The sequence below is a fragment of the Osmerus eperlanus genome, chromosome 22 (genome assembly GCF_963692335.1).
Source record: "Osmerus eperlanus chromosome 22, fOsmEpe2.1, whole genome shotgun sequence".
Classification (NCBI taxonomy): Eukaryota; Metazoa; Chordata; class Actinopteri; order Osmeriformes; family Osmeridae; genus Osmerus; species Osmerus eperlanus.
Genome location: NC_085039.1, coordinates 6,979,421 through 7,006,939, shown reverse-complemented (window position 1 = coordinate 7,006,939; position 27,519 = coordinate 6,979,421). Strand labels below are relative to the sequence as shown.

Here is a 27,519-nt window from a genome sequence, read left to right as displayed (position 1 = left end):
AAAAAGTTCCATCCATACTTTTCTTCAAGTTGTCGACATTTTAGCTTAAGGACTACCTAGTGTTTTTCATTTATACTTTGCTCCTATAATCGTCACACAACAGAGTTTGCCTCCTAACACATCCAGAAGGCTTAATTTGAGGAAATCCGACACTCTTGCTGTTTGACCAGGTCTCATGCTAGTTATCTCTCTCACACACACATCCCATGAGGGTTACTGTGGCCATTACAAGTTCCTCATTTGACGACTATCGCACCTGTGCCAGCCTTCCTACGAGACTCCTCTCTCACCACAGTCCTGCGGAGTATGCCTCTTGTCACAGCACTACTTCGAACTTCAAACTTGAAGATAACACAATTCTTCAGACTGGCAAGTCATGCAAAAAAGCACACTATTAACTGAATGGACAATACTATCTGGATGATCAATGTATGGGTTATGAATGGTAAAACATGATTTACAAATTGATTGATTATCGTTGATGAGTAGGTCTATTCTACGTTGAACTATAGTGTAGCGGACCGTAGCCTGCTTTGTAGGCTAGGCTACAGGACGGGGGAGAAGTAAACATTTGAATAACTTTTTAAAGATACGATCCTCGCTGCATGCACATGATTCCCCCCCCAAAAAAATAGCATTCATTTGGGCTTTTTTTGGGGGGGAGGGCGTGAGCGGGGGAGGGCATGAGCGGGGGAGGGAGCGAGCGGGGAAGGGGGTGAGCAGGGGTGAGCGGGGAAGGGCGTGAGCGGGGGAGGGCGTGAGCGGGGGAGGGCGTGAGCGGGGGAGGGCGTGAGCGGGGGAGGGCGTGAGCGGGGGAGGGCATGATAAATAATTTGTTGGGGCAAAATACGTGCCCCAACACAACTCAGTATTAGGTTAATTACATAAACACGCACAATGTACTTCCACACTATTCCTATTGCTCACTAGCCTGCACTTATTTCCTGCAATGCATTTCACTATGCCAGAGAAGCACTCATCTTGCCTGTGCATTGTTTGTGGACATTTCGCTTTAATATGACTCAAAACTGTAGGCTAATGCTTGGACAATATCACCTCCTAGTGGAAATAACTGGCACACTAGCTGGCACTCATTTGAATGAATATTTTCACACATGGTGTCCGGTCCTGCCATCAGTCACTCCTCCCTCAAGAAACGTTGTCAGCTAACAACGTTTCTTGTACGGTGGAGTGTTCTGTGAAGAACGGGAGAGATGTGACCCACTATATATATATATATATTTTAGAGTTAGAAGCTACTTCTCCTTGCTTCTTCACACACATGCTTCTGTCTTTCCAGTTCCCTTTTCCCAGGATGTGTTATATATATATATATAATACAGGTAGAACAGAGACGAGGTTGGGGGCAAAAACAAGGTCAGTATTCCAAGGTATGTCTATCAGAAATCGTTTTTTTCGATGGTTCGTGGGTTCTTGTTTCCAACCCAGAGGAGCATGGTAAGCATGTGGCTTTGTGAATCACAACACCCTCTATGTGACTGCTGTGCATCCATGCCAGTGCAGACCCCAGACAGGTCGTGGCAAATCTATATTTGTCTGGAAGACAGTTTCGTTAAAATGCCGACCTCTCAGCGACGTTTTGCCAATTGGCAAATGCTCTCCATACTCCATCTTGTCAACGTAACTTCTACACATCCGGCCAACATCTGCCATATTTCTCTGGCATCATTTATTTTAGAATATTCTAACCAGCAGCAAAAGAAACATTAGGGTCTAAGCTATAATCAAATAGGTTTAAATGTATAATTACAGTAATGTTGTGCCATTTTATAACACATTTCGTCCACAGACCACTTTTTTACTTTTGATACTATAAAAGTGAAAAAAAGTGAAAAAAAAAAAGTGAAACATCTGAAAATTTGTGACTTTCAGATGTTTTAACATAGCAGATGAGTGCAGGTCAAGAAAGCAAACATTTTGATGTTACAATTTTGTTTCTGTGACTTTCAAAAGGACCAAAGAATGCTGTGTGCCAACCAACCGTTGTTGGCGCAGCGATGGCAGCAGGGGTTTCTCCCCATGTTGCCCCAGGGTCGGCAACATGGTTTCCATATGCAGCATCGACGCTGTCTGTGGCTGCGTTGATGATAACAGCGCCTTCTACTATAAACAAAATATCGTGGCTGCATGCACGTCAGCCTATTTTTTTTCTTATGCTTTGTGTTATTTAGGCCACTCTGAATTGATTTGTCCCAATGCTCTGCAATGAACTGTCCATAACTCAATTTCTATCTTCAGGTATGCTTGATTGGGAATCCCAGGCTCAACTGACTCAACTCAGTGTGCAAAAGGGAAAGACTGTCACTCTGGAAACACATGTAGCTGGACTCCAGCCTGACGACGGATGGATCTACAATAAATTGTGGTTACTGCAGGTGAATCCGGGGAAATTACGTTGCACTTTGTTAGATGAGCGGTTTACAGACAGACTTCAGCTGGACTTACAGACCGGATCTCTCACTGTGAGAAACATCTCACTCCACGACGCTGGAGTTTATGAGTTACAGACCAGAGGAGACAAAGTGGCTCATCAAACCTTTACTCTATCCGTTTACGGTAAGCTTGGTTTAATTGTAATCAGTCTGAATTATACAATACCTACGGCATTAAAGTATCTGAGTTTGAGAGTAGGTTTATAACTTGAGTACTTGTCCCACACACGTGTGGGGTTCTTGTTTGAGTAAATTACCTTTTCACTGTTAAGAGGGCAATGCAGCAGGATACCTTTAAAGCACTTTATTCATAACTAATAAATATTGAATAAAAAAATGGGTTAAAAACAGACAGATGACCACTTGAAGATACGCAAAGAAAGTCCCAATTGTCCATAACATTTTGATCCCTAAGGGTGGTGTTACCTATTGCTACATATTCTGTCCATAACCTGTTGCTGTTTTCCTCCTCCCCCCTTTGTACCAAATCCGACCCTAAAACATTTTTTGTGTAAAACATAAGTGTAAAACATAACTAAATAACAGTCAAACACATGCACATTAGGAATCAGTAAATTGTCAACAGCTCCTATGAATGTCCTACTTTTACATACTTATTGTTTGAGTATTAGGTTAATTACATGAACACGCACAATGTACTTCCACATTATTCCTATTGCTCACTAGCCTGCACTTATTTCATGTAGTGCATTTCATTATGCCGGAGAAGCACTCATCTTGCCTGTGCATTTTTTGTGTACGTTTCGCTTTAATTTGACTCAAAGCTGTAGGATAATATCACCTCCTAGTGGAAATAACTGGCACACTAACTGGCACTCATTTGAATGAAAATTTTCAGACATGGTGTCCGGTCCTGCCATCAGTTACTCATACCTCTGTCTGTCAGCCAACAACATCTCTTGTATGGTGGAGTGTTCTGTGAAGAACGGGAGAGATGTGACCCTAACCTTGTACAAAGGAGAGGAGAGACTTAACCAGACCAGCAGTCCTGATCTCTCCTCCAACATCTCTCTCCATCTGGAGATGAAGGACCAGGATGGAGACACCTACAGCTGTGTGGCTGAAAACCCCATCAGTAACCAGACAGCCAAACTCCACAAGACAGAGCTGTGCCCAGGTCAGTGGCTGTTTCTCTCCATGTCAAGAGAAGCAGATGACAAACAACTAAACATGGAGACTCTGAATCCTCAGTTTTCATAGTAACATCTCTGATGCACTTTATTACACAAATTATAAACATTATAGTACACTGTCATGTCTGCCGGTCTGTTAACTGTTGGTTATAAAAACGCCTTGTGAGAAAGACAACCATTTAGCACTCACTTTTGACCACAAAACCTGGAAACACTAGTAAAACTCCATGGTTGTGTGTGTATGTGTTTCTTCAGGTCTGCCTACAACCACCAACTTTCGCAATCACACTAGGGACCGGGGTGCTGTGGCTGTGGCATACAGGAAGTTTAAGGTATAATATGGTAAAATATTCAACCAATAGAACCAAGTTGAATATTATTTGACAATCATTCTAGTATATACTTGTATTGATGGCACCGTTGATTGCTGAAGGTCTGCATGTGTTCTAGTAAGCAAGAGTTCACGTTGTTGTGTCTCACAGAGAGGTTGTGATGGAGAGGGAACCTCCACGGAACATGACAGTTCTGCCAAGTCTGTCATCTGATGACCAGTAATGCTGTAGGCAAGGAGACACCCTGCTAGCTCTTAAATTCTGAAGAGTTGAGTTGCTGAATGAAGTTTTTTCTAAATGCTTTTCTAAAAAAAACAAAAGGAAAAAAACTACTAGAATTTTGAACTGCTGTTCAATGTTATCTCCTCTCATTACATGCATTTTGTATGCCACTTTGGTATGGTCAACAATTTACATACACTTCCTTTTTGGTCATCATTTGGTTTCCTGTAAATTCCTTTTCTAATGAGACAAATACAACATAATGAGTCAACATTCATCTAATGGTTTTCTCGAGAACAGAACAGAAATTATATACAAACAGACAAATAGATCCTTCATGATTTCTACTGTGCTCGACAACAACAAAAACGAATGCAGCACACAGCTTTGATATCTGTCACTGTTAAATTGGAAGGGGACCAGGAGTCAGATCCAAGTGGAGAACAGAACTTTAATAAGCAGATTCCAAAGGTACAAAGGGATAATCCAATGATGTGGTCAAAACGGTGCCAGTGACAGGTTATACACACGTAGCAAGACTAGAAAAGACTTTGCAAAGTGACTGTGCTGAAAGGGAATCTATATAGTTCTGAGTTCTACTCCAGTTTTGAGGTCTTTGCATTGGCTTCCTGTCCAACAAAGAATTGACTTTAAAATCCTGCTGCTGGTTTATAAAGCACTGAATGGTTGAGGGCCTAAATACATTTGTGATCTGCTGCTACCTTATGAACCATCCCGACCCCTCAGGTCATCTGGGACTGGTCTACTTTGGGTTCCAAGAGTCAGAACTAAACATGGAGAAGCAGCGTTCAGTTTTTTCTGCACCACATATCTGGAACAAGGTCCCTGAAAGCTGCAGATCTGCTGAGACCCTCAGCTCCTTTAAATCCAGATTGAAGACTTTACTAATCGCTGTTGCCTTTAATTGAACCAGATTAAAGAATATCAATTTCTGCATCTCACTCCTGCATTTAATTTTTTAAACTGCACTGCAACTTTTATTTTATTTCTTGCTTTTTGAATGTTTTTAATGTGTTATTGAATGTTCTTAATTGTTTTTAAATCGTGTTTTCTTTTGCATTATGTTTTGATGCTTTTAATGGTTTTATGTGAAGCACTTTGAATTGCCTTGTTGTTGAAATGTGCTATACAAATAAACTTGTCTTGCCTATATAGGGATGGGCGAATGATGCCTTGTGAAGCTTTGGACCATCTTAATCAATTGATTAAATCCTTATTTTTAAACTGTTGTTTAGTCTGTTCCTCTCGGTCACACACACTGTTCCCTCCTTACAAAAAACAAACCTTTCTCAAGTTCTAGACTTTTTATACTAGATGGCGTAGTCAGACTACGCTCATGCTACAATCATCCCTGTAGTTGTGACAGGCAGCATTCTTTGGGTCAACTGTAGGAAGAATATGGATTACTGGGCTTATGTAGTGTGAGTCTCTTTGGTTTAGTTGCCAACAATGGTGTGAGCTGAACTGTTAAAGGTTTCAGATTAAATTAACTTTTGAAAAGGAATGTAGAGAGGTAACTGACAGATGACCATTGACAACCTCATAACACCCAAATATAACACGTCAGACACATTTTAAAGGATACCTTAAAAGCTGAGTCATGAATTCCCATACTCATATTAACCCCTGCCTATGGCCTCACATACAACACATGTTAAACCAAGAAAAGAAATAGCAGTTTCATCATGCAGTAGGAATCGCCAAAGGGATTGTGGGGCATTTCCACATACTTTCATAAGAGCATTACAACTCACTTGCAAGAATCCTCCTGATAACTGGGATAACTGGACCATCTAGAGGCTTTACTTAGAAATGCAGTTCATTGCGCAAATGAGACAAGTTTAAAGATTCTCAAATAGAAGTTTGATAAAGATCTCTTTGGTATGATGTTAATAGATGAAAATAACAACAGTCAAGAGTCAAATAAAATGCAATGAATGTTTAATTAAGGATTAATAATGTATGTGGATTACAGAGTAGTGGGAAACTGATCAGCATCTCCATTCTTCACTGCAGATGCAACAGCTTTCATGGAGGTGATGTTTTCTGCATGTGAGATTCCACCATAGGTCTTCTCACCCACAGTGCAATCCTTCAAAAAGAAAAAGAAAATGTTCTATGTGCTCAGAACACCAGGAAACCATTGGTAACCAACATGGTATGCACACTGTATGTTTATTATGAATGTAACCATGTTTACGTAATAACAACAGTGAAGATCAACTTAAAGGTTTTACTTTCTTTCCTCTTCCTCTCCTGAAAGCTCTCCTGACAGCTCTCCCGAAAGCCCTCATGAGGCCACAGAAACATCCTCCTCCCTTCTTCTTTGCTTTCTGCCTGGGAGCAGCTATGGAGCCAACATGGCTCTTGGAAGAAACCGCCGTTTCTGGTTGAAGCTCTCTGCTCAGGTGAAGCAGGCTCAGGTCTCTGGCTGCGACAGGCTTGAGGTCTTCACTGGGTGAGAAGAGGAAGAGAAGAGAAGGCCTACCATTAACATCAGAACATATCAAATATTAATACTAATATCAAATATCAGGTTAACTAAGCTCATAAGTACAAAATACTTGGATACAATGATACTAAAAGAGTAAATGACTGTGACTTACATGATCTGCTTGTCTGTCTCTTTCATGTCCAGCAGCAACTGGAAGTCAGTGGTAGGCTGATGCCTATCGGAAGTGTTCATCACAGCCTTGATTTGCTCACCATACAGCTGCAAGAAGGTCTCCCTTCCCACGACTCCCTGGAGACCATCAACAGGCTTCGTCAGGCTGGTCTCAGCTGCAGAAGATTTGAAGTCCTGGCTAGCCTGGTGCAGGGTGGTGATCCTCACAGGTGTCTGGAGGTTAAGCTGGGACATAACCTTGGCCACATTCATCCGGGAGGCACGAAAGGCAGCCATTGCCTGATTGATCTTAGAGTGCAGAGCCTGTGGAGACCCCAGCAGGTGGATCACCTCATCATTTTCCATCTCCAGGAACATACCGGTGAGCTTTTCAGCTAGGTGTGGTTGAAACTTTTGGATGATGCTGATGAGAGACACTCCCAGCTTAGGATTCTGGTAGTGCAGAGGAGTGGAGGCCAGTGTGGAGGCTGTCAGAGGCTCCTTGCCCCACACATAAGCAGAAGGCTAATGGAGGACAGAGGGACACACAATTTAAAATACACCTTTACATACGATACACACAATCCTAGTGCTGCCACTATGTGAAACTGTAATACAACTGTAATACATGTCAAAAGTCATTTTACAAAAGCCAGTACTGTAATTACCTGCTGCATTCCAATCAGGGCCTGAACTTGGACTTGAGCCCTGGTCTGGGACTGGGCCTGAATCTCCATCAGGGTCTGGGCCTTTGTCTGGTTGTGAGCCAGGGTCATGAGCTGGGCCAGAGCAGTCATGCTCAGTTGTCGGTTAGGGTTAGAAACTCCAGGCACAACACACACACCAGGAGAGCTTATCCATGTGTAGACAGCAGGCTGGAAAGAGACAGGGCACATATTATGTTAAATACATACAGTTAGATAGATACAGTAGACACCCAAGGTTTTTGGTGCCACCTTGTGTATCACACATTTAAGATATAAATGTGTGTATGGTTTACACCTGCTGCATAGACACCAAAGCCAGGGTGAAGTCATGGGTCAGGACCTGGGTCCCGGTCTGGATCTGGGCCTGAAGCTGGGTCTGGACATTAGCCTGAGGCAGGGTCTGGACCTGGGTATTAGTCAGGAGATGGACCAGAGGCTGGGTCAGGTCCTGCTCGACTTGGCCCTGAGGCAGGGTCTGGACCTGAGGCTGGGTATGGATCTGGACCTGAGGCTGGGTCTGGACCCGCTGGACTTGGGCCTGAGACTGGGTCTGGACCTTTACTTGGACCTGACGCTGGGTCTGGACTTGGGCCTGAGGATGGGTCCAGACATGGACCTTAGGCTGGGTCTCGACCTGGGCATTTTCCTGGGTCAGGGTCTGGACCTTGACCTGGGCTTTGGTCTTGGAGTGGATCTGGGCACTCATGTGCTGCTGATGGTTGGCAAAATGTGGACTTCATTATTGAATATTGTCAAAACATGGAAATAGCACTGGAAACAGCACTAGAAATGACTGTCTTTTTACTATGTGACTGCAGCCTCTACTCACCTGCTGCTTAGAAGGGCATGTCATGCGAGCCTGGTTCTGCTGGAACCAACGCTTGAGCTTGGACTGACGCTCTAACCTCTTCTGGGCGCGGCCAACATAGATCAGCTTGCCGCTAATTTGCATTCCTTTCATGTCATCCACAGCTTTTTGCGCATCCTCGTGCCTCTCAAAGTTCACAAAGCCGAACCCTCGGGACTTGCCATTCTCATCCTTCATGACACAGACGCTCGTGATCTTTCCATACTTGCTGAACACCTCTGTCAGCTTCTGCTCATCCACATCCTGTCCAAAGTTCTTGATGTAGATATTGGTGAACTTTGCGCATGAACAAAAGCGCTCAGCTTGGCGCTCCTTGCGAGATTTGAAGCGGCCCACAAATGCTTTTCTGTCATTAAACAGCATACCGTCCAATCTTTCTATAGATTTCTCGGCAGCCTCCGCGGTCTCAAATTGAACAAAACCATAGCCCTTTGAGCCATTGTTACCACATGCAATCTTGCTCGACAAGATTTTGCCGAAGCCAGAGAAGGTGTCGTATAGATTTTCGTTATCTATTGACGTGTCCAGGTTCTTAATAAAGACTTTACCCACACCGCTCTTTGTCAGGGTCGGGTCGCGCTGGTGGGCCCAAGTTACACGAATCGGAGAGCCATCAGTCAGTTTAAAATTCAAGAAATCTAAGGCGTGCTCGGCATCCACTGACCTCTTGAAGTTGACATAGGCATAACCCAGAGAGCGCTTGTTGACCCTGTCTCTGCAGACGCGGATAGAGTGGATGGTCCCGGCGGGACTGAAGTGGTTGTAGAGCATTGCCTCGGTAACATGTTGGTGTATGTCTCCAACATACAAGGAAGCTTTTGGACGACTAGAAGGACGCTGATTCATTTTTTCTTACTATCTAATTGGAAATTATATCAGGCAACTAGATGACGTTATGTCTAACAAGGTTTTTTAATGCAAAACTGTGGATTCTAAATGCCAAAAGTTCTGTTACGTCATAGATGATTTAGACGATGTTCCACTATAATGCCAGTGTAGTAAAGAAAAAAATATATATAATATATATTTATATAATATATTATATATATTTATATTATATATATATATATTATATATATAAATTGTGGTTACTGCAGGTGAATACGGGGAAATTACGTTGCACTTTGTTAGGTGAGCGGTTTACAGACAGACTTCAGCTGGACTTACAGACCGGATCTCTCACTGTGAGAAACATCTCACTCCACGACGCTGGAGTTTATCAGTTACAAACCAGAGGAGACAAAGTAGCTCATCAAACCTTTACTCTATCCGTTTATGGTAAGTGTAGTGAATGACGGGGGTAGTTAGGGGAGCGGTCAAGCGCTGCGCTGACAATTAGACAAGTGGCTGCACCTGTTGAAGGGAGTGTCGAGAGGGATATAAAAGGGAGAAGATCGGTAGGGTGTTGCGTTGGTCTGGGAGCCGTTGTGGTGGATATCGCGGAAATAGAAATACACAGTACGCAATCGGGGGGTGGCGGCGTTCGCAGACCATTTAGGGCTGCCGGCGTGAAGACAGGGCGAGGTTCCTGGCGGTTTAGGGTGATAGGGCTATAGGCGTACCCTTGTCCGCTCCCAGCCTGTGGAGTAGGCTCTCCTGCTGTCTTTGGAGCGGCCTCACAAAGCGCAGACCCCAGGGGAGGGTCTCGAACCCCCGGAGAGTTGAGTATATAGGCCTAGTGTTTTTAAACTCTATCCCTTGTTTGTTTTGTATGTAACCGCTTAGGACCAGTTTTAGGGAGGTCGCATTTTAGTCATAGGGCGGCGAGCTAGTGTACCGCGGGAGGCAACGGCGCTCCCGTACAGTAGAGACACGCGTGACGTTGCGGTGAAGTGTGATAGCACCGTGTGGCCATTGCTTGCCGTGCCCTAAGGGGATTGTAGCGTGGGTGTGTAGGGTGAGACACGTTTGCCGTGCCCCGTGGGGGTGTTTAAATTAGAGGGGCTGTCCAAGTGACAGACACCTAGGTTGGCCCGGTGGGGGGTTTCTGTGTGCGGGGCTCTGACTACTGCCGGAAGATCTGTGTGCCTGGCTCAATGCTCTCTTCTATGAATTCAAATACAGTAACCTTTTTGTATCTTGAGTGTTCCCTCTCCTATGTCCAGCGGTGTACTCGCACTAGCCATTGACTATCTACGCTCCGTAGCGGAGGCAAGGTTTATTACAGTAAGCTTGGTTTTATTGTAATCAGTCTGAATTATACAATACCTACGGCATTAAAGTATCTGAGTTAGTGTAGGTTTATTACTTGAGTACTTGTCCCACACACGTGTGGGGTTCTTGTTTGAGTAAATTACCTTTTCACTGTTAAGAGGGCAATGCAGCAGGATACCTTTAAAGCACTTTATTCATAACTAATAAATATTGAATAAAAAAATGGTTTAAAAACACAGATGACCACTTGAAGATACGCAAAGAAAGTCCCAATTGTCCATAACATTTTGATCCCTAAGGGTAGTGTTACCTATTAATACATATTCTGTCCATAACCTGTTGCTGTTTTCCTCCTCCCCCCCTTTGTACCAAATCCGACCCTAAAACATTTTTTTTTTTTTATCAAGTGTAAAACATAACTAAATAACAGTCAAACACCTGCACATTAGGAATCAGTAAATTGTCAACAGCTCCTATGAATGTCCTACTTTTACATACTTATTGTTTGAGTATTAGGTTAATTACATGAACACGCACAATGTACTTCCACATTATTCCTATTGGTCACTAGCCTGCACTTATTTCATTTAGTGCATTTCATTATGCCGGAGAAGCACTCATCTTGCCTGTGCATTGTTTGTGTACACTGTAAAAAAAAATCACGTAAAAAAACAGAGAAAGCACTGGCAGCAAAGTTTCCAGACCGATTCTGTAAAATTACAGTAAATAATCATACCACAAAATTACATGTAATAAGCTGTAAAAATACAGTGCATGGTCTACAGCCAAAATGAATTAAATTACAGTTTAGTACTGTTCTTAAAAGTTAATTAAACCGCAGAAAAACAAAAATACTATGTAAAAATACATTTAAAAACAACTAACTTTAAGGTTAATCTCCGTAATTTTAGGGCATTTGTTTGTTGCTACATTAAACATTCCGGTCTATTTACAGTAATTTCTTCTTTTTTTTTGTATAATGACTAAGAAAAAATGTATAAAAACGCAAGAAATACATAAAACCCAAGACAAATGTCTGTAAATTTACGGTATTACTCAGTCAATTTAAAGAATTTATAGATATAAAAATGTTCATTGGACAGTGGAAAAACAAGCTTAGTACATAAAGATAGCTACATTTACGGCCAATCAATGTAAATGTAGGCTTTCTAGTAGTTAATTTATGAAAATGCCCTGTGTACCAACAGTGATTCCCTGTAGAATTGTGGTTGTGCCAACTAAAAAAAAACTACAATGTATAAATACTGAATATGTACTTTTAATCAAAAAGGAATGTCAGCACATTTACAGTATTAATCAGTCAATTTAAAGAAATTATAGATATAAAAATGTTAATTGGACAGTGGAAAAACAAGCATACTTAAAAAACAGCTACATTTACAGCCAATCAATATAAATTTAGGCTATCTAGTGGTTAATTCATGAAAATTGGTCCAGCATTGAGCAAGATTGCTGTGAACCGGGCTGCAACGTTATATAGGGCAACTGTGCATGGTCAGTTAGTGTCACTAAAAGTTCTGTTTTTGCAGCTGACAGGCTCATATTATTAAGTGTCTGATGCTGAGGCTCCATGATGATCTTTTGAAATGCCTCAAAGGTGTAGCGGAGCTTTGTAGGGTGCTGCATGTTCAAGGCATAAGAGCCCAAACAACATTGCAGAAGCAAGTGCTACATTCTCAAGATCTTGAAGCACCATCACACCTTTGAGGACTATCCTGACATCAGAGGGTTCACTGCTGGCAGTGTCTTTCACAACATAGATCCCCACTGTCGTTCTCTCCATGGCACTGAGGAAATCGGTCTCAGCCATTTCCTGGTCAAAAGAAAAGATACAATTCTTTAATGATATGTTCAGCATCTTTTCACTTGGCTTGAAAACAACCGGTTAATAATTTCTACCTTCCATTAAGGACAAACCATATCCGAAAATAGTTTAAAAAAAAAACGTAAATAGATCCGATGCCCCACTGTTTATGACCTCCGACCCAGGCAAAGCCGCTGCAGGATGAAAGGTAATGTTTTCTCTTCAATTTTTTCAATTCAATTTATTTGATCAAGAGGGACAGTGTACATTCATGAACATTAAAATGTAAATGCACCCAATTATATCCAAAAGGCTAGTTTCCATTGGCAGTCTTCCTTCTGTGTTTGAATGTCGGTCTGTATGTGTGTGAACAGGATTACGAAAAACTACCAGCCCGATTTGTATGAAACTTGGTGAAGGGGTGTAGCATGGGACAACATAATTCTGACCATGATTCGTCATTAGGCTCCTTAACGATCAGTGCAAAAGAGTGTGCAGTTCCTGTGCAGAGACAGGAGAACCGAGCAGAACAACCATCTCTCCACCTCTCCATCGCAGCCATAGCCCACCTGAGAGGTCACGACAGTTAGCCAGACTCGTTAGATCAGAGAGGTATATTAACATCGCATCGTTTGAGTATCGTAAAAGTCGAGACTTCAGGACCCCGGGTCTGGACTGGATGGAATCCTACAGAGATGGCGTTCTGTCAGAGTCTCCTATGTATGCACAGGAACACTGAAGCAATGTAAGTGTCTCTTTTTAGTACAGGTTTACTGTGCAACACTAGTTCACTCCCATGTTAAAACGTTGCTAAAACTCATGATTACCGAGATCAGATTGTTTTTCATCGCCGTAGGTTTTGTGTTTTGAAATACATGCAAGTGAATGTCTGTGACAGAAAGAACCTCCATCAACGGTCTTGACATAAACAGTCCACACAACAATAATGGCAATTGCAATTTCATGTAATACTCACCACAAAAACTTGGGGCCACGGTTACAGAGCTGACTCCAGGTGACAATGTAGAGTGTGAGAAAATGTAAATCTGCAGCAACAGAAAAACACACGAGGGCTTCACTTAACCAAACTTAAGTTAGCCTACACAATTCCCCTAACTCAACATTACTCATAAAAACACTCCTATTTAGACAGTTCTCTGTACAGCGGCACTTTGCCAGCTCCACAATTAATTATCTAATGAATTAACATGCTTTTATCAACTATGTACAACACTAACATTGAACAAGTGCCTTCGTTTTTCATAAAATATTTCCTACCGACCTAGCTAGCTAGCAGCTAACATTATACTGAGGTAAGAGGAAAAAAATAAAATCAACATAACGTTATAGTAGAGATGGTCTACAAAGCCACACATTAGTCATGCAGGTCATAACGTTAACCGAATTTTAGGATTGCAAATCGCAGATTTAATTAACTGACATTAGATAGCTAACGCTAGCTGAGCTCTATAACCCCTGAGCTAGCTAATAGTCACTCTAAATAGCTAATGCTAACGTCAGCTAGCAATTTGCCTTCAGTTTGGTAAAAGTCCATTCCGTTTTGACAAAAAAAGGTTGTGAAAAACATATAACGCACTATATCAGCTTAACATTAACGTTACCTCTGAATCTCTTTGTCTCTTCTTCAGTCAGTATAATTCCTGAATCCTATAACTTCTGGAGCAGCTGAAACCTCCATTCTTCTCCGGTTTTCGCGCCATGTGCGGCAGTGACAGTTGGGAGAAGCAAAGTGCTACTGCTACAACCACTGCGCATGTGTGAACCTTCCTCATTCAAAAATCAACATTCAATGTTGTCTCCGAGATAAATATTTTTACTGTCCAATTTACTGTCCAATTATTATATTGGACAGTTCATTGTTGATTTCACAGAGTTTTCTGTTTACTAGCATTAATAACAATAGACTTACTGTTTCTAATCTCCTAGGAAATTCCTTGACAGCCCTGAGGCAGTAGTCATCCCATCCCCCAACATAAATTTGGTCACACCATGGGTCACACACTGACATCTTTCTTATTGCATTTGTACCCCTATATGTTCGAAAAAATGTACATCTTTCCAAACCAAGCACAAGTCATATCATACATTTCTGTGTTGGTTACAGGGTAAATTTGTGCAACAAATAAGTTACTTTTTTATAAACTGGGGCTTTATCCCATGACTTGTCCAGATCATATGCTGGACTAAAAGGTTGGTGCCAAAGTGAAAGGTTTTACTCAGAATGCATTTTATAGTGGCCCCAATCGCAGAGTTACTTTATGCATAATTTTGTGGAAATGACCAGAAAACTGACATTAGGCCTATTTGCGTTACAAATCCTACCGGCCAACACAATGGTAAAGTATTAGAAAACTAGAATAATGTTCTTAGTGTTTTGGACACTGTGCATTTTTGGATATGTGTTAGCAAGATAACCTACCACTATCAGTAGTTAAAATAACCTGGTGACCTTGTGTAGCCAGAACAACCAAGAGCTAATGCTCTTAAGACAGTGGAGATGTTTGTGGACTACTAAGAATACAGCCCCAGTAAACCCTGTGGAGTCCTTCCGCTTCCTGGGCACTATCCTCTCCCAGGACCTCAAGTGGGAACTGAACATCAGCTCCCTCACCAAGAAAGCACAACAGAGGATTTACTTCATGCGGCAGCTGAAGAAATTAAACTTGCCAAAGACAACTATGGTGCATTCTACACAGCCATCATTGAGTCCATCCTCACCTCTTCCATCACTGATCTGTTATGATCAGATCATCCATCGGATGATACGCTGCAGTCTGCTCTTGTCCTTGGCAGTGGCAGCAGCGTATCATCTGCACTGCTGAGAAGGTGATCAATATGCCTACCCTCAAGGACCTGCACACCTCGAGGACCCTGAGGCGAGCGAGGAAGATTGTGGCCGACCCCTCCCACCCTGGACACACAGAAGACTGCGGTCCATCAAGACCAAAACCTCACGTCATAAGAACAGTTTCTTTCCTTACTTACAATAGGTGCTTACATTTACAGTTAAACAAATCTAAGTAAACAATTACAACTCAACTATATATTGTACTAAAACATAACAAAGTTCTGTTTAATGGGCAATGATGAATAGAACTTGTATCCACCATCCATTCTTGTGAAGACAAATACACCTCAACCATGTCTCAATAAATGTATGTTCTCTATCTCCAAGGAGGATAATGTGCATGGTAGCATCGGTTTGTCTAGAAGAGATCCAGAAGTCAAGAGCCCCAGAGTCCCCTGAAGTTCATGAAGGTCACAGACTCATAGAAAGACAGTTGGCTATTGACTATTATGTTGGCATTTTTTTTGTTTTAGAGCTGTTAACACAGTAATTAACAGACCATTGTCTGTTTTAAAAATTTCAACACAGCACTTTTGATACTGGCCCAATGTTTTTGTAATATGGAATAAAAGGTGTTACATAAAGTTTAGACTCTTGACTATTTTTTTTAAACGTGAGGCAGGCTTGGTGACAATACATGCATTGAAGTCATTAAAGAGGCACTGGACCATATAGATATTTCTGTCCTGCCAGGGGAAGCATGGGTGCATCCTTTCTGCTGTTTATTCCCAATAATAAATTACTTTTGTGTCTGTACAAATACTACTAATTAGTTTAAAAAACATAAAATCACAATTTTAAAGAAAACCCAATGACCAACGATATCTGTAATTTCACATGCATTTCTTCATTATTATTAACCTGAAATAATCTGTTAAATATTACCTCCCATTTAATGTAAAATTACATTTGAATCTGTACAATTACAATGAATTGTCATTAAATAAACATCATATTCATGTTATCTTAAATTAAGGTAAAATGCCTGTGATTTTAAGGGTGTAACATTTATTTGACATCAAATATTGGTAAATCCGCAGGCATATCATTGTTTTATAGAAAAAGAGGAAATATCTGTAAAAAATACAGTGCATTTCATGGTAAAAAAAACGGTTATTTTTTACAGTGTACGTTTCGCTTTAATTTGACTCAAAGCTGTAGGCTAATATCACCTCCTAGTGGAAATAACTGGCACACTAACTGGCACTCATTTAAATGAAAATGTTCAGACATGGTGTCCGGTCCTGTCATCAGTTACTCCTACCTCCGTCTGTCAGCCAACAACATCTCTTGTACGGTGGAGTGTTCTGTGAAGAACGGGAGAGATGTGACCCTAACCTTGTACAAAGGAGAGGAGAGACTTAACCAGACCAGCAGTCCTGATCTCTCCTCCAACATCTCTCTCCATCTGGAGAGGAAGGACCAGGATGGAGACACCTACAGCTGTGTGGCTGAAAACCCCATCAGTAACCAGACAGCCAAACTCCACAAGACAGAGCTGTGCCCAGGTCAGTGGCTGTTTCTCTCCATGTCAAGAGAGGCAGATGACAAACAACTAAACATGGAGACTCTGAATCCTCAGTTTTCATAGCAACATCATGCACTCAACATATATTATAGACATTATACTTTCACGTCTATTTACTATATAGCATAGAAAAACACCTGGTGAGAAGACTTCAAGACAACCTGCCTACCACTCCCTTTTGACAACAGAACCAGGAAACACTAGTAAAACTCCTTGGTTGTGTGTATTTGTTTCTTCAGGTCTGGCTACATACAGCAGCTCTGTTGGCAATCACCTTTGGGGCATCCTGGTTCCTGGACTCCTGGTGGCTCTGGCAGCATTATACTGGAAGTTTAAGGTAGAATATGGTAGAATATTCAACCAAAGTTGAATATTATTAGACAATCATTCTAGTATATACTTGTATTGATGAGGTTAGGGTTGATTGTTGAAGGTCTGCATGTGTTCTAGTAAGCAAGAGTTCACATTGTTGTGTCTCACAGAGAGCTTGGGATGGAGAGGGAACCTCCACAGAACATGACAGTTCTGCCAACTGTTATCTGATGACCAGTGATGCTGTAGGCAAGGAGACACCCTGCCCTAACCTCTGAAATGCTGAAGAGTTGCTGAATGAAGGTTTTGCTAAATACGTTTTACACCTCACTGTGGTCAAGATGTGATCTGAACATTGTGAAAACAACTATTTATTTATAGGCTTGAAATGGAAGATTTAAAAAAAAAATAGAATTGTGAACTGCTCTTTGATGACTATCTGCTGATCTCATTACATGCACTGTGTATGTCATTTTGGTATACCAAATAAATCAAGTACTGTATTATTGATTAACAGTAAGATATTGTGAGAAATCAGCTGTAAAACAGCAATTCTTTACAGAGTATGGACAAAAATAAACATGCACCCCTTTTGATCATCATTTGGTTTCTTGTCAAAATGAGTCAACATTCCTCAGTTCAGTCAAGACACTCACGTGATTGATTTCACCATTTATTCATACACGTCAAATGGTTTAACATTGGCGGAATGGATGTACATGGGGAAGCGCTCCCTGCCTTCACTGCAGTATAGGCAGGGAGCAACAAGTTAAATCCCCCACGGGGAGAACAGATAGACCACATGGGGGAGAAGGGGATGGTGGTGGGTGGCAGCAGCGCAGAACACAAGGGGAATCGAGGACGCGTGTGCGTGCATGTGTGCGACTTTATAGCGCCGCCTATCAGGCTAAGCCTATGGGCTGAGAACACGGCAATGGGTGATATTGCGCGCGCTGCCCGAGTTCCATGCCTGAACTAGCTCCGCCCATATATGATCATATATCAGATATCAGAACAGATATTGTATATCAACATACAAATGCGTTTTCATTTCTACCTTGCTCAACAAAAACCAGGCCAAAGGTTCCTGAGAATTCTAATCATCCTAATGAAAAATTGTCAACATTAAATTAAATGTTTCTGTCCTCACATCATTCAGTGTCTGTGGTTGCAAACCCTGACGAGAGAACTTGAGTTAGAGCTAAGTACAGTTAACATGTTGGAGAAGAATGTGTACTTGGACTACAATAGATGAAGCTTTAATGGTGGGTTATAAAAAAAAAAACTAAACAGAAGAGAAGGGAATTTGAACCTCGCTCAGATGGTGAATGGTGTAAAGAACATAGGGACATGTAGGTGTAGGCAGGGGCGTTTCTAGGATTCAAAGAAAGGGGGGGCTTAGCCCCATGGGGAGTGGAATGTTTGAGCGCAGAATTTTTTTTTCATGCCCATTTGGGGCCGCTGATATCCATTGTTTCAGACAGTTCATAGATTGATTCAATCAGAAAGTGTGATTTTGCTCTGTAGTTTTGCTTGCATTCAGTATATGATAACACAAGAGACAGAATGTCAGGGTCATAGTGAAATTTGACAACACAAATATGAACTTTTCTCAAATAAAGAGATAAATAATTTTATTTTAAAGGATTGCATCGACAGAGAAAAACACTATAGGACTAGACCCAGGATAGCATTAGAGGCAGATAAAAAGAATACACAAAACTACATTCAAATTATTTCAAAAAAAGAATCTAATGCACAGGAGATTTCAGACAATTTGGACGGGGGTGGTATGGAATCACAGGTTAATGATTATTTAGTGGGTGGAAGCATCAAAGAATGCCTTCTGTTTAAGGGTGGCAAATCGGTCTATCGGTGTGTTGTGACTCAGTCCCCCTAGTATGTCACTTTCAATTGACATGGCTGCAAGACTGTGAAGCCTTTTCTGCCCCATTGTTTTACGCAGCCAGGAGAGCAGCCGACGCAGTGCACTAAAGGACCTCTCACACAGGGGCGGTTTTTTTCAGGCCCTGTAATTAGCCAACAGAATTTTCAAATCTGTAGGTAGTTTCAAAGACGAACATTTGCTATTTGCTACAACTATATTTCGTGACAAAGTATAGTTTAACGTCATAACTAAAAGTGTTCCTCCCTAAAAGTTATATTAATATAGCATGTAATAACAGACATTTAGCGTGTAAGGGCATGTTTATGTAACCCTCCTATTATGTTTGGTGTCAATTTGACCCCAGGCTGTTTTAGCTGTAGCTGTATAGAACATAATCGGTCTTACCATAACAGCCTTTTGATTTCAATGGGGGGGGGGGGGGGGCGAAGGGCGTCTCGCCCTGGGTGTAATTCAATGTAGAACCGCCACTGCTCTCACAAGAGCAGCTGCTCACAGGCACTGTTAAGGCAACTTGAACGATTGCCTTCAGAGAGGGAAACATGTCTGAATCTAGGAGGTTGTGCACAGCTAGCATATCTCGGGGTGGACATCCAGCCTCTGTTTTGCGGGCAAGGAAGTTTCTGGCCACCAGAGGCCTGTTCCATAAAGCGAGTTTACTGAATAAGCCAGACATATGTCAGTTAGTCTGACTAATTTCTAGTTCATTCGGTTCCATAAAGCTAGCTCAACGTAGTTCAAACTCAGTTATTATGGTAACTTATGCTTCGAAACTAGCCTGGTCCGGGTCAGGCTAATTGTCAGGCTTAGACCGTGTTCTTGCTTAACCAGACGTTCCTGTAACACTGACCCAACGGGAAAACGATGATTTACCACGGACATTCTCATTTTCTTATTGTCATCAGTTCAATATGTACGCTACATTTATAGAAAATCAACTTAAATAGCCTACATAGGCTACAACATTTAGCCTAATGCATTAAACAATGATGAACAATGATTTGATACACACCATAGCCGTTAAATGTATGGCTATGGTAATTTGTGATTTCAAATGTTTAGGCATCAGGCATAGGCCTATATCTCAATCTAAATTAGTATAATTATCATAGCTATATAATTGTTAATAGTAGCCTATTGCAAAAGGAACATAAATCCATAGGACGTCTATCCTCTATTTAGGGCTGCATGCCTGGATGCCTTTTAGTAGGCCTGCATCTACACTACAAAATCGTAGTTCAAGCTCACTAACCATCCTGTCCACACAGGGGAAAAGCAACTCTGTTTTCAAGGTTTGTGAGCTGATCAACTCTGTGCCTGAACCCAAGGTTGTCTCCAACACAAAATCCTAAATTTTTCTCTGTTTATGCATTTTCTTAGCATTTGGTTCTGGGATACTGTGGGTGTGGCACAGGGCCTTGGTTCTCTCATACAGCTCTGTGGCAAATACATCTGTATGTTTGCCCCTCAGTGTGTCACATACAGATTGTTTGCTGATAAAAGCTTCTGCCAGGTCTAAAGTCTCTTTCTGAAGGAACTTGTGTAGTCCTTCAGTTACAGACAGAAGTGTCTGTAACTGTGTCTGCTGCTGCAGCTCGTTTGCAATGGACTGGGCATCAAATGACATTATCTCTGCAAGTGCTAGAAAACTTTCCTGCACTGCACCCTCTGACACGTACCTAACACAATTAGCCAGCTGCTCTGACCGTGCATCCCTTGCCTCATCTGCCATAATGGCATACATTTTGCACTTTGTCATCTCAGATACAACGACACTGGTTACTTCTTGAGCACAACATTCAATCATCTCATTCTGAGATGTTGGCGAGATATAGGTAGCATTTGAGGGAGGGTTATAATTCTGAAGAAAAGGATCAAACTCCTTCAAAAGTACCATGCAAGCAAGAAAGTTGCCTCTGTTGTGCTGTCTTGGCCTTCATCACTGCCACAAAAAGGGAGTCCCTGTCACCCTAACATGGAGGCGACTGCAACAATTACCCTAAGATACTCCCTTCTCTCTAGTATCTCACTTGCATGTGCAGATGCTATCATCTGTGCAACGTTTCCCTGTCGGGTAGTTGCCTGGTAGCTTTGCCATGCAACAACACTGTCCCTATGTGTCTGTGCCATCTCGTGCTTGCCAAAGATAAACAATGCTTTCTTCAAGTTATTGCAACCACTACTGACCAAAGCATCATGTTTGATGTTTTTGCCAAACAATCTACATGGAAAGCAGAAAGCTGCATTATGGTTGACTGAATATTCCAACCAACTGTGCTTCTCAAACCAGCTGTGGTGAAATGACCTGTTCTGAGCACCAAAGCTGTCCTGTGGGTAGCTCTTCAGCTTAACCTGTCTGGGCCCTGTGTCTTTTTCACTTAAATCATTAGTTGCTGCAGCTGCTTGGTCTGTCTCTTCCTCTCTCTGACTTGAACAGCTTCCCTTTTCTGCCTCAGCCTCTCCTTCTGCATGACCCTTTAAGATAATTTCAAACATTGAAACATTAACTGATCGGGGGGGCGTGTCGCCTGAAGGAGCTGAAGCTCGGCCCCCTCGCTGGAAGGCGCCGCCTCTCTCAAGTAAGCAACCTACGACCCAGATAATCGACGCTACGTCAAGCCGAACAAAACAGTATAGAATTAGAATGTATTTGTTCAATGAGTGAAACATACAGATGCATATAAATGAAATATTCCCCTGAGCTGTAACACAGGAGTAAACATTTACAGTAGAGACAGCAGACAGTGAGCTCTCCAACTACTTCTAGCACATTAGCTACCATTTCACCAAAATACCATCATTCTACACCGAGTAGCCTAATATCAAGTTTGCATTAATTATAGCAGAGATACCTCTGGAAAAGTTATCTAGTATAATTATAACTAGAGAGGGTACAATTTCTGGGGATATTGTGGGGTGTGCTTGTGTCGGTTGCAGATGGGTCGTTTTTTTTGACTGACATTTTACAACTGATATAACTGTAGATTTTATATAAAAATGCATACTTATTATTTATGAATATTTGCATAGATTTAAAAGCATACATCATTTACAATTAGCAGCCTCACATAGTTGAAAAGTTCCATCAAAACGAATAAATTGGGCAATCCTGTTTAATAATGGTCCTAACCTCTATGACTTACCCGTCCTTTAAGTTTTCCGCTTGTAGTGATATTTTCATGCATGTAGCCTGCTCATATTGCATTCATTCCTTAATAAAGAACCCCCTTTGAACCAAGCTGATTCTAACAACGCTGTATCTCAGATGGAATCGCAACTTAAACAGTATCATCTGCTAACGGAAAATATGCCCTCCAAAACGTAAATAATTATTCTTGACATGTATTTAGGGGAAAATGCCTAATTCAAAACAAGTTTACTGTAAGTGTTCATTGTCAGTAAGATTAGAACGCAAAATGCGACAATTTGGTCGCAGTCTACAGCACTGCGAAAGGTCAACTGTGCTCTGTTTTTCTCCTACATTCAGACCTGGCCCCGGTAAATTGTAGGCCTACTATGAGCTAGCTAAATACTAGACTACTGCTGTGTGGGAATCGCAGGAGCTAACCAGTCGAAGGGCGTACAAAAATACAGTGTTGCTATCACAGCCTGGAAACATAACTAGCTACATGTTTGGCACCTACATTGTGTTGGTCCTAAACCGTACATACATAGGTCATGTGTGTGTAAAATCTGTAGAAAAGCTAGTGTTTAAGGTAACTTTTACACTGATGTAAAGTGTCTGTGTACAATTACTTTAAAACATGTTAATCAGCCTCTCTATGTGGCTGCAGTCCTGACATGGTGATGTCACAACCTTGTACACAAACAGCTCAACAATTACAAAGGAGATATAAACTAAATGCCAGTAGTTTTTATTGGAATTCTGAACTACAAAATAGAGCATATCCCCCCCAAATCAAATCAAAATGTATTTGTATAGCCCTTTTTACAAGCAATGTCAGAAACTCCAGAGATGGTTGGTGAAAGAGAGGTGCAGAACTTAGCATTCTCATACAGCAGGGAAGTGTCAATGGGTGTTGAAACACCAACATTCAGTGTTCAACTTGGGTCAGTTGGTAAATGTCAGGATACTCAGAGGTAGCCACAGGGCTGGGGATGTGATCGGTGCTGCATCACAGGCCGGGGGGTGAGGAAAGGGACCGGGAACTCGCTGTCGTCTGTCATGGAGTCTGGTTTCCGGTTGGCGACTAGATCCAGCTTTGGCAGACTGTCACAGATCGACGTCCACTGGCGACCAGGTCCAGCGTTGGCAGACCCACGACCAGGCAGATGCTGACTCTCTCTCTGCCGCTGCAGCTAGTTGAGTGAGCAGGTGGCCCCCTCTACTGGTGAATATCCTTCATGCAGGCAAGCAGAAAGCCCTGGAGAGAGCTACAGAGATCCCCCGGAAGAAAGCTTTGATGGACTTTGTCTTTTTCTTCTTCTCCTCTCCTCCGGCAATGGAGGACTCACCAAGGTCTGGACCTGGACAGGAAACACCATCACACAACAGGATATGACATCACACGGAACTTCAGCACTGTGACCTCTCACTTAAAAAAGTGTGTGTGCGCGTGTCTGTGTGTGTGTGTGTGTGTGTGTGTGCACATTCATGTGTGTGAACTGGTGGGAGGGCCAACTAAAGTGGGAAAGCCTAAATGAGCCAATGTGCAGTCAGGATCTTACGTTCAGAGCTGAGGGGAGACACTTTGTTGGTCTTAAATATCCTGCTTCTCTTTCTGCCCTTGGCAGCCGCAGTCTGTCGATCCTTGATGGACGTCCTCTCTTTCTTCTGGGTTTGGAAGTGAGAGCAAAGACACACAGAATCATTGAGATTGTCACATGTCGTCCCTTCTTATCGCTGACTCAGCTCAGGTCAGTTCTACCTAGTGCCAGTGTGTGGTGTTGTTTTCAACTTACCAGTGTGAACCATCTCCGGAGGATGGGGGGGGTCGGTCTTTCCGAGCGGCCCCAGATGATCTCCCTCTGGGCTGGGGGCCCGAGCCATGGAGCCCCTGGAGGTGGAGGAGCTGGAGGAGGAGTAGAAGGATGAAGAAGAGGATTGGGTCCCACCGGCCTTTTCCAAGCCAGCAAACTCCATCTCAAGTCCTTCATCCAAGCTTGTGTTTGTGATGAAGGAGCTGTAAATTCCACCGGCCTTTTCCAAGCCAGCAGACTCCATCTCAAGTCCTTCATGGTCATCATAACCATCCCGCGTTCCTGCGTCACGGTGCTGATGACCAGCAGGATCATCAGAGTCCTGCTCCTCGTCCAGGTCTGGGTTTGGCCATCATGTCCTCCTCCTCCTTAGAGGAGTCCTGGTCCTGGCCCTCAGTCAAGTCCTCATCCACCCTGAGCAGTTTGGAAAACATGGCCCCAAGAGGGTGCATTAGTTTGGGCACCAAGTCGTTCTGGCAGGAGTAGAGGGCTTCTGGGAAACCCAAGATTTCGTCCAGGAAGTAAGTGAGAGTGAGTGAGTGAGTGAGTGAGAGAGAGAGCACACCTTCAGTTTCTTCAGGTACTGTATGTTTTCCCTGGGGCTCCCTCTGTGTCCTGGGGGAGGAAGGCTTCCACCAGGGCATATAGCTGGAGCATGAAGCAATCTGGACCCTGGGGATGGGGAGGAGGGGGTGGGGGAGGGAGAGGAGGGGAGGGGGGAGGGAGGGAGAGAGCAAGAGAAGGAGGGGGGCTGGGTCAAACAGTGGCTATCTAGACATGGTGAGGTCACTGCACCTCTGTGATGCAGGACTGGGGAGGCAGGGCACTTACTTTGAAACACGACTGGCGATAGCCAAACACGATCAGGCGCAGCAGAACCAGCTCAATCACCACATCTATGATGCTCAAGTGAGGAATCTGAAAATAGTTCCCACAAGTTATTAGCTAGCTCTTAGACTCTCACATCTCTGATTCTGATGAAGTTAGATGAGATGAGAGGAGATGTGAGGTGTCCAGGTCATTAAACTGTCCATATTGCCTGGGCTTCGAGGCCAATTTGTGCTTGACAAACAATGTCAGTCAGACAAGTTTGCTGCCACAGACAAGTGTCTCGCACCTTCTAGACTGTGTAATGTCACAGACCTCATGCCCAAATGTAAACATTGAGACGGCCTTGCTCAATAAAGATGTTGTGAGCTTGGCACATTTTTATGAGCATGAACTGACCATAAGGGGGGGGGGGAAATATTTCCTCCTCTCTTCCTCCTTTCCTGCCCTCCTTTCCCCCCACCATCCATCATCTCCTTTACCTCCTCTCCCCTCCCTTTCTTCCCCTTCCCCCTCTCGTCCCCCTCTCCTTACTGACTCTGCTGCCAGCTCCTGCATGATGGAGTCTAGGTGGGCGTGGTCTGAGGCGTACTCCCTCAGCCTGGTGTATTGCTGAAACAGCTGCTCTTCATCCTGGAGAACACAGACACAGTCACACACAGACCCCATGTTTTCGAAGGCGTGTTAGATTTATCTCCAAGTTAGCATGTGTGTAGACTGTTCAAGTGGTGACACCCTACCAGGGTGACATATATCAAGGTCACCCAAAGTCACTGTTGGTGGGGAGGGATAATATGTCAGATACCTTTTGTGCTTCGGTTGCCAGCCTTTCTAAAAGCCAGTGAGTTGCTGCCAACATGAACTCTCTGCTGTCAGTAAACAGCGTCTGGGGACAAACATGGATGATCAGGATAACTAGCTAAAATAATCATAACTAACAGCACACAGGAGTTAACTACCTAGCATTTTATAGAACATCAACACACAGGAGCTAGCTTGATAGTAGACTACTCACAGTGAAGGCCTGCCTGAGAGCTGCCACCTTGTAGGACAGTTGGTCAACTGTTCTGTCTCTCAAGTAGTACCTATGGAGATACATCAGTCAAGTTAACCTGGACAAGCTAACTACAGAGCAATGAGGGAAACCTTGATAAAATGCATTCCTGTGCATACAGTAGTATTTATATCATCTATCTAGAAGAACCATGTGTATGGCGTGTTGTCAAATGTAACAATTAATATATGCCTGTTAAGGAATTGTACTAACTTGAGGAATTCCATTTCATTTTCCCATTTCGCAGGGAAATCGGTCTCATGATCCCAGTCCTGGTCCTTGGTCCAGCCCTCATCCTTCTCCTCCTCAGAGGAGTCCCGGTCCTGGCCCTGGTCCTTGGTCCAGCCCTCATCCTTCTCAGAGGGGTCCCAGTCCTGGCCCTGGTCCTTGGTCCAGCCCTCATCCTTCTCCTCTTCAGAGGGGTCCCAGTCCTGGTCCTCCTCCTTGGTCCAGCCCTCATCCTTCTCAGAGGGGTCCCAGTCCTGGCCCTGTTCCTTGGTCCAGCCCTCATCCTTCTCAGAGGGGTCCCAGTCCTGGCCCTGGTCCTTGGTCCAGCCCTCATCCTCCTCCTCAAATGAGTCCTGATCCTGGGAGAAAGACTCCTCCTCGCAGGTCGAGGTGTTTCTGGACCCCCAGGAGGTTCTGACTGTGGTGCGCAGAATCCCATCTGGACCCACGACCATGCTGGCCTCCATGATGGAAATATCAGTTTGCTAGTGGACAGAAAGGAGACACACACACCTTTAACATTGAGTCCTAAAGGGATGATTCAGCTTGCTGGGATCAAGTGTGGTGGGGAGGTTCTATCTATCCTAGTGTTGCAGTTCTCACCCCTTCGTCAGCCAGAACCGGGGAGAAGTCAGTCTTAGAACATACATGAGACTGATACTGTCTCACCTGTCCTCCAATGAGCTGTAGGGGAAAGGAGATACAAGGAAGGGGATGAGTGACAGAGTGCTGCGTAACTGATCTGGAGTACAGGCTTCAGATACAAGCCTGAACAGGAAAGTCACACTGTTGGCATCTGTTGCACTTCAGGAAATCTTACCTGAACTCCGGTCACCACCATCACCATGGCAGCCATGTGGGGGAATCCCTACAACAGCAAACAGAGGAAGAGGGACCTGGGTCAGACACGCACCCTGTGTGTGGCTTGTGCGTGCGTGCGTGATTGTGTTTGCACTTACATTTGGGCCGAGCCTGGATCTCTCCTCAGACATGGCCCACCACAGCCTGGCGTCAGCCCCCCTCACCATGCACACTCTGCACATCTGTACGTGCACCTTCTGAGGGAGTGGGAAGGAGGGAGGAGCTGTTACAAATAACAACAATAGGCCTGTTTGTTTGGGTAGGTGCGCAGGTGTGTTTGCGAAGGCTGACTCATTGTACCTTAGATCCAGATCCTCTGGTCCATGAGAAGGAGGAGGCATGGTTCCTCTCAGAGCTCACCAGAGCAGTACACAAGCTCCTCTACAAGAAACATGAGCAGAGAAGAAGAGGGTGAGATGGAATGTTCTGAAACTGCTGTAGGACCCACAGACCCTTACCATACTGTAACTCAGAGCTTGTGTCCGTCGTCTTACACTGAGAAACATAGTATCTCTGACATAAATACTTTTGTTCGTGTCCCCCCCCCCCCCATTGAAATCAAAAGGCTGTTGTGGTAAGACCGATTATGTTCTATACAGCTAAAACAGCCTGGGGTCAAATTGACACCAAACATAATAGGAGGGTTACATA

At 43.3% G+C, this 27,519-nt stretch overlaps 1 protein-coding gene and 1 long non-coding RNA gene across 2 annotated transcripts; both read right to left on the bottom strand.

The window, feature by feature from the left end:
• Nucleotides 1-7,783: 7,783 nt before the first annotated feature.
• On the bottom strand, nt 7,784-9,208 carry LOC134009154 (polyadenylate-binding protein 1-like). The gene is made up of 2 exons (XM_062448880.1): nt 8,324-9,208; nt 7,784-8,206 (listed from the first exon to the last, which is right to left on the bottom strand). The coding sequence occupies exons 1-2, from the start codon at nt 9,206-9,208 to the stop codon at nt 7,784-7,786; spliced, it is 1,308 nt and encodes a 435-aa protein (XP_062304864.1).
• A 2,571-nt stretch (nt 9,209-11,779) lies between these two features.
• On the bottom strand, nt 11,780-14,979 carry LOC134008540 (uncharacterized). The gene is made up of 3 exons (XR_009928142.1): nt 13,964-14,979; nt 13,318-13,387; nt 11,780-12,350 (listed from the first exon to the last, which is right to left on the bottom strand). It is a non-coding gene; the product is annotated as an uncharacterized LOC134008540 (long non-coding RNA).
• Nucleotides 14,980-27,519: the final 12,540 nt, after the last annotated feature.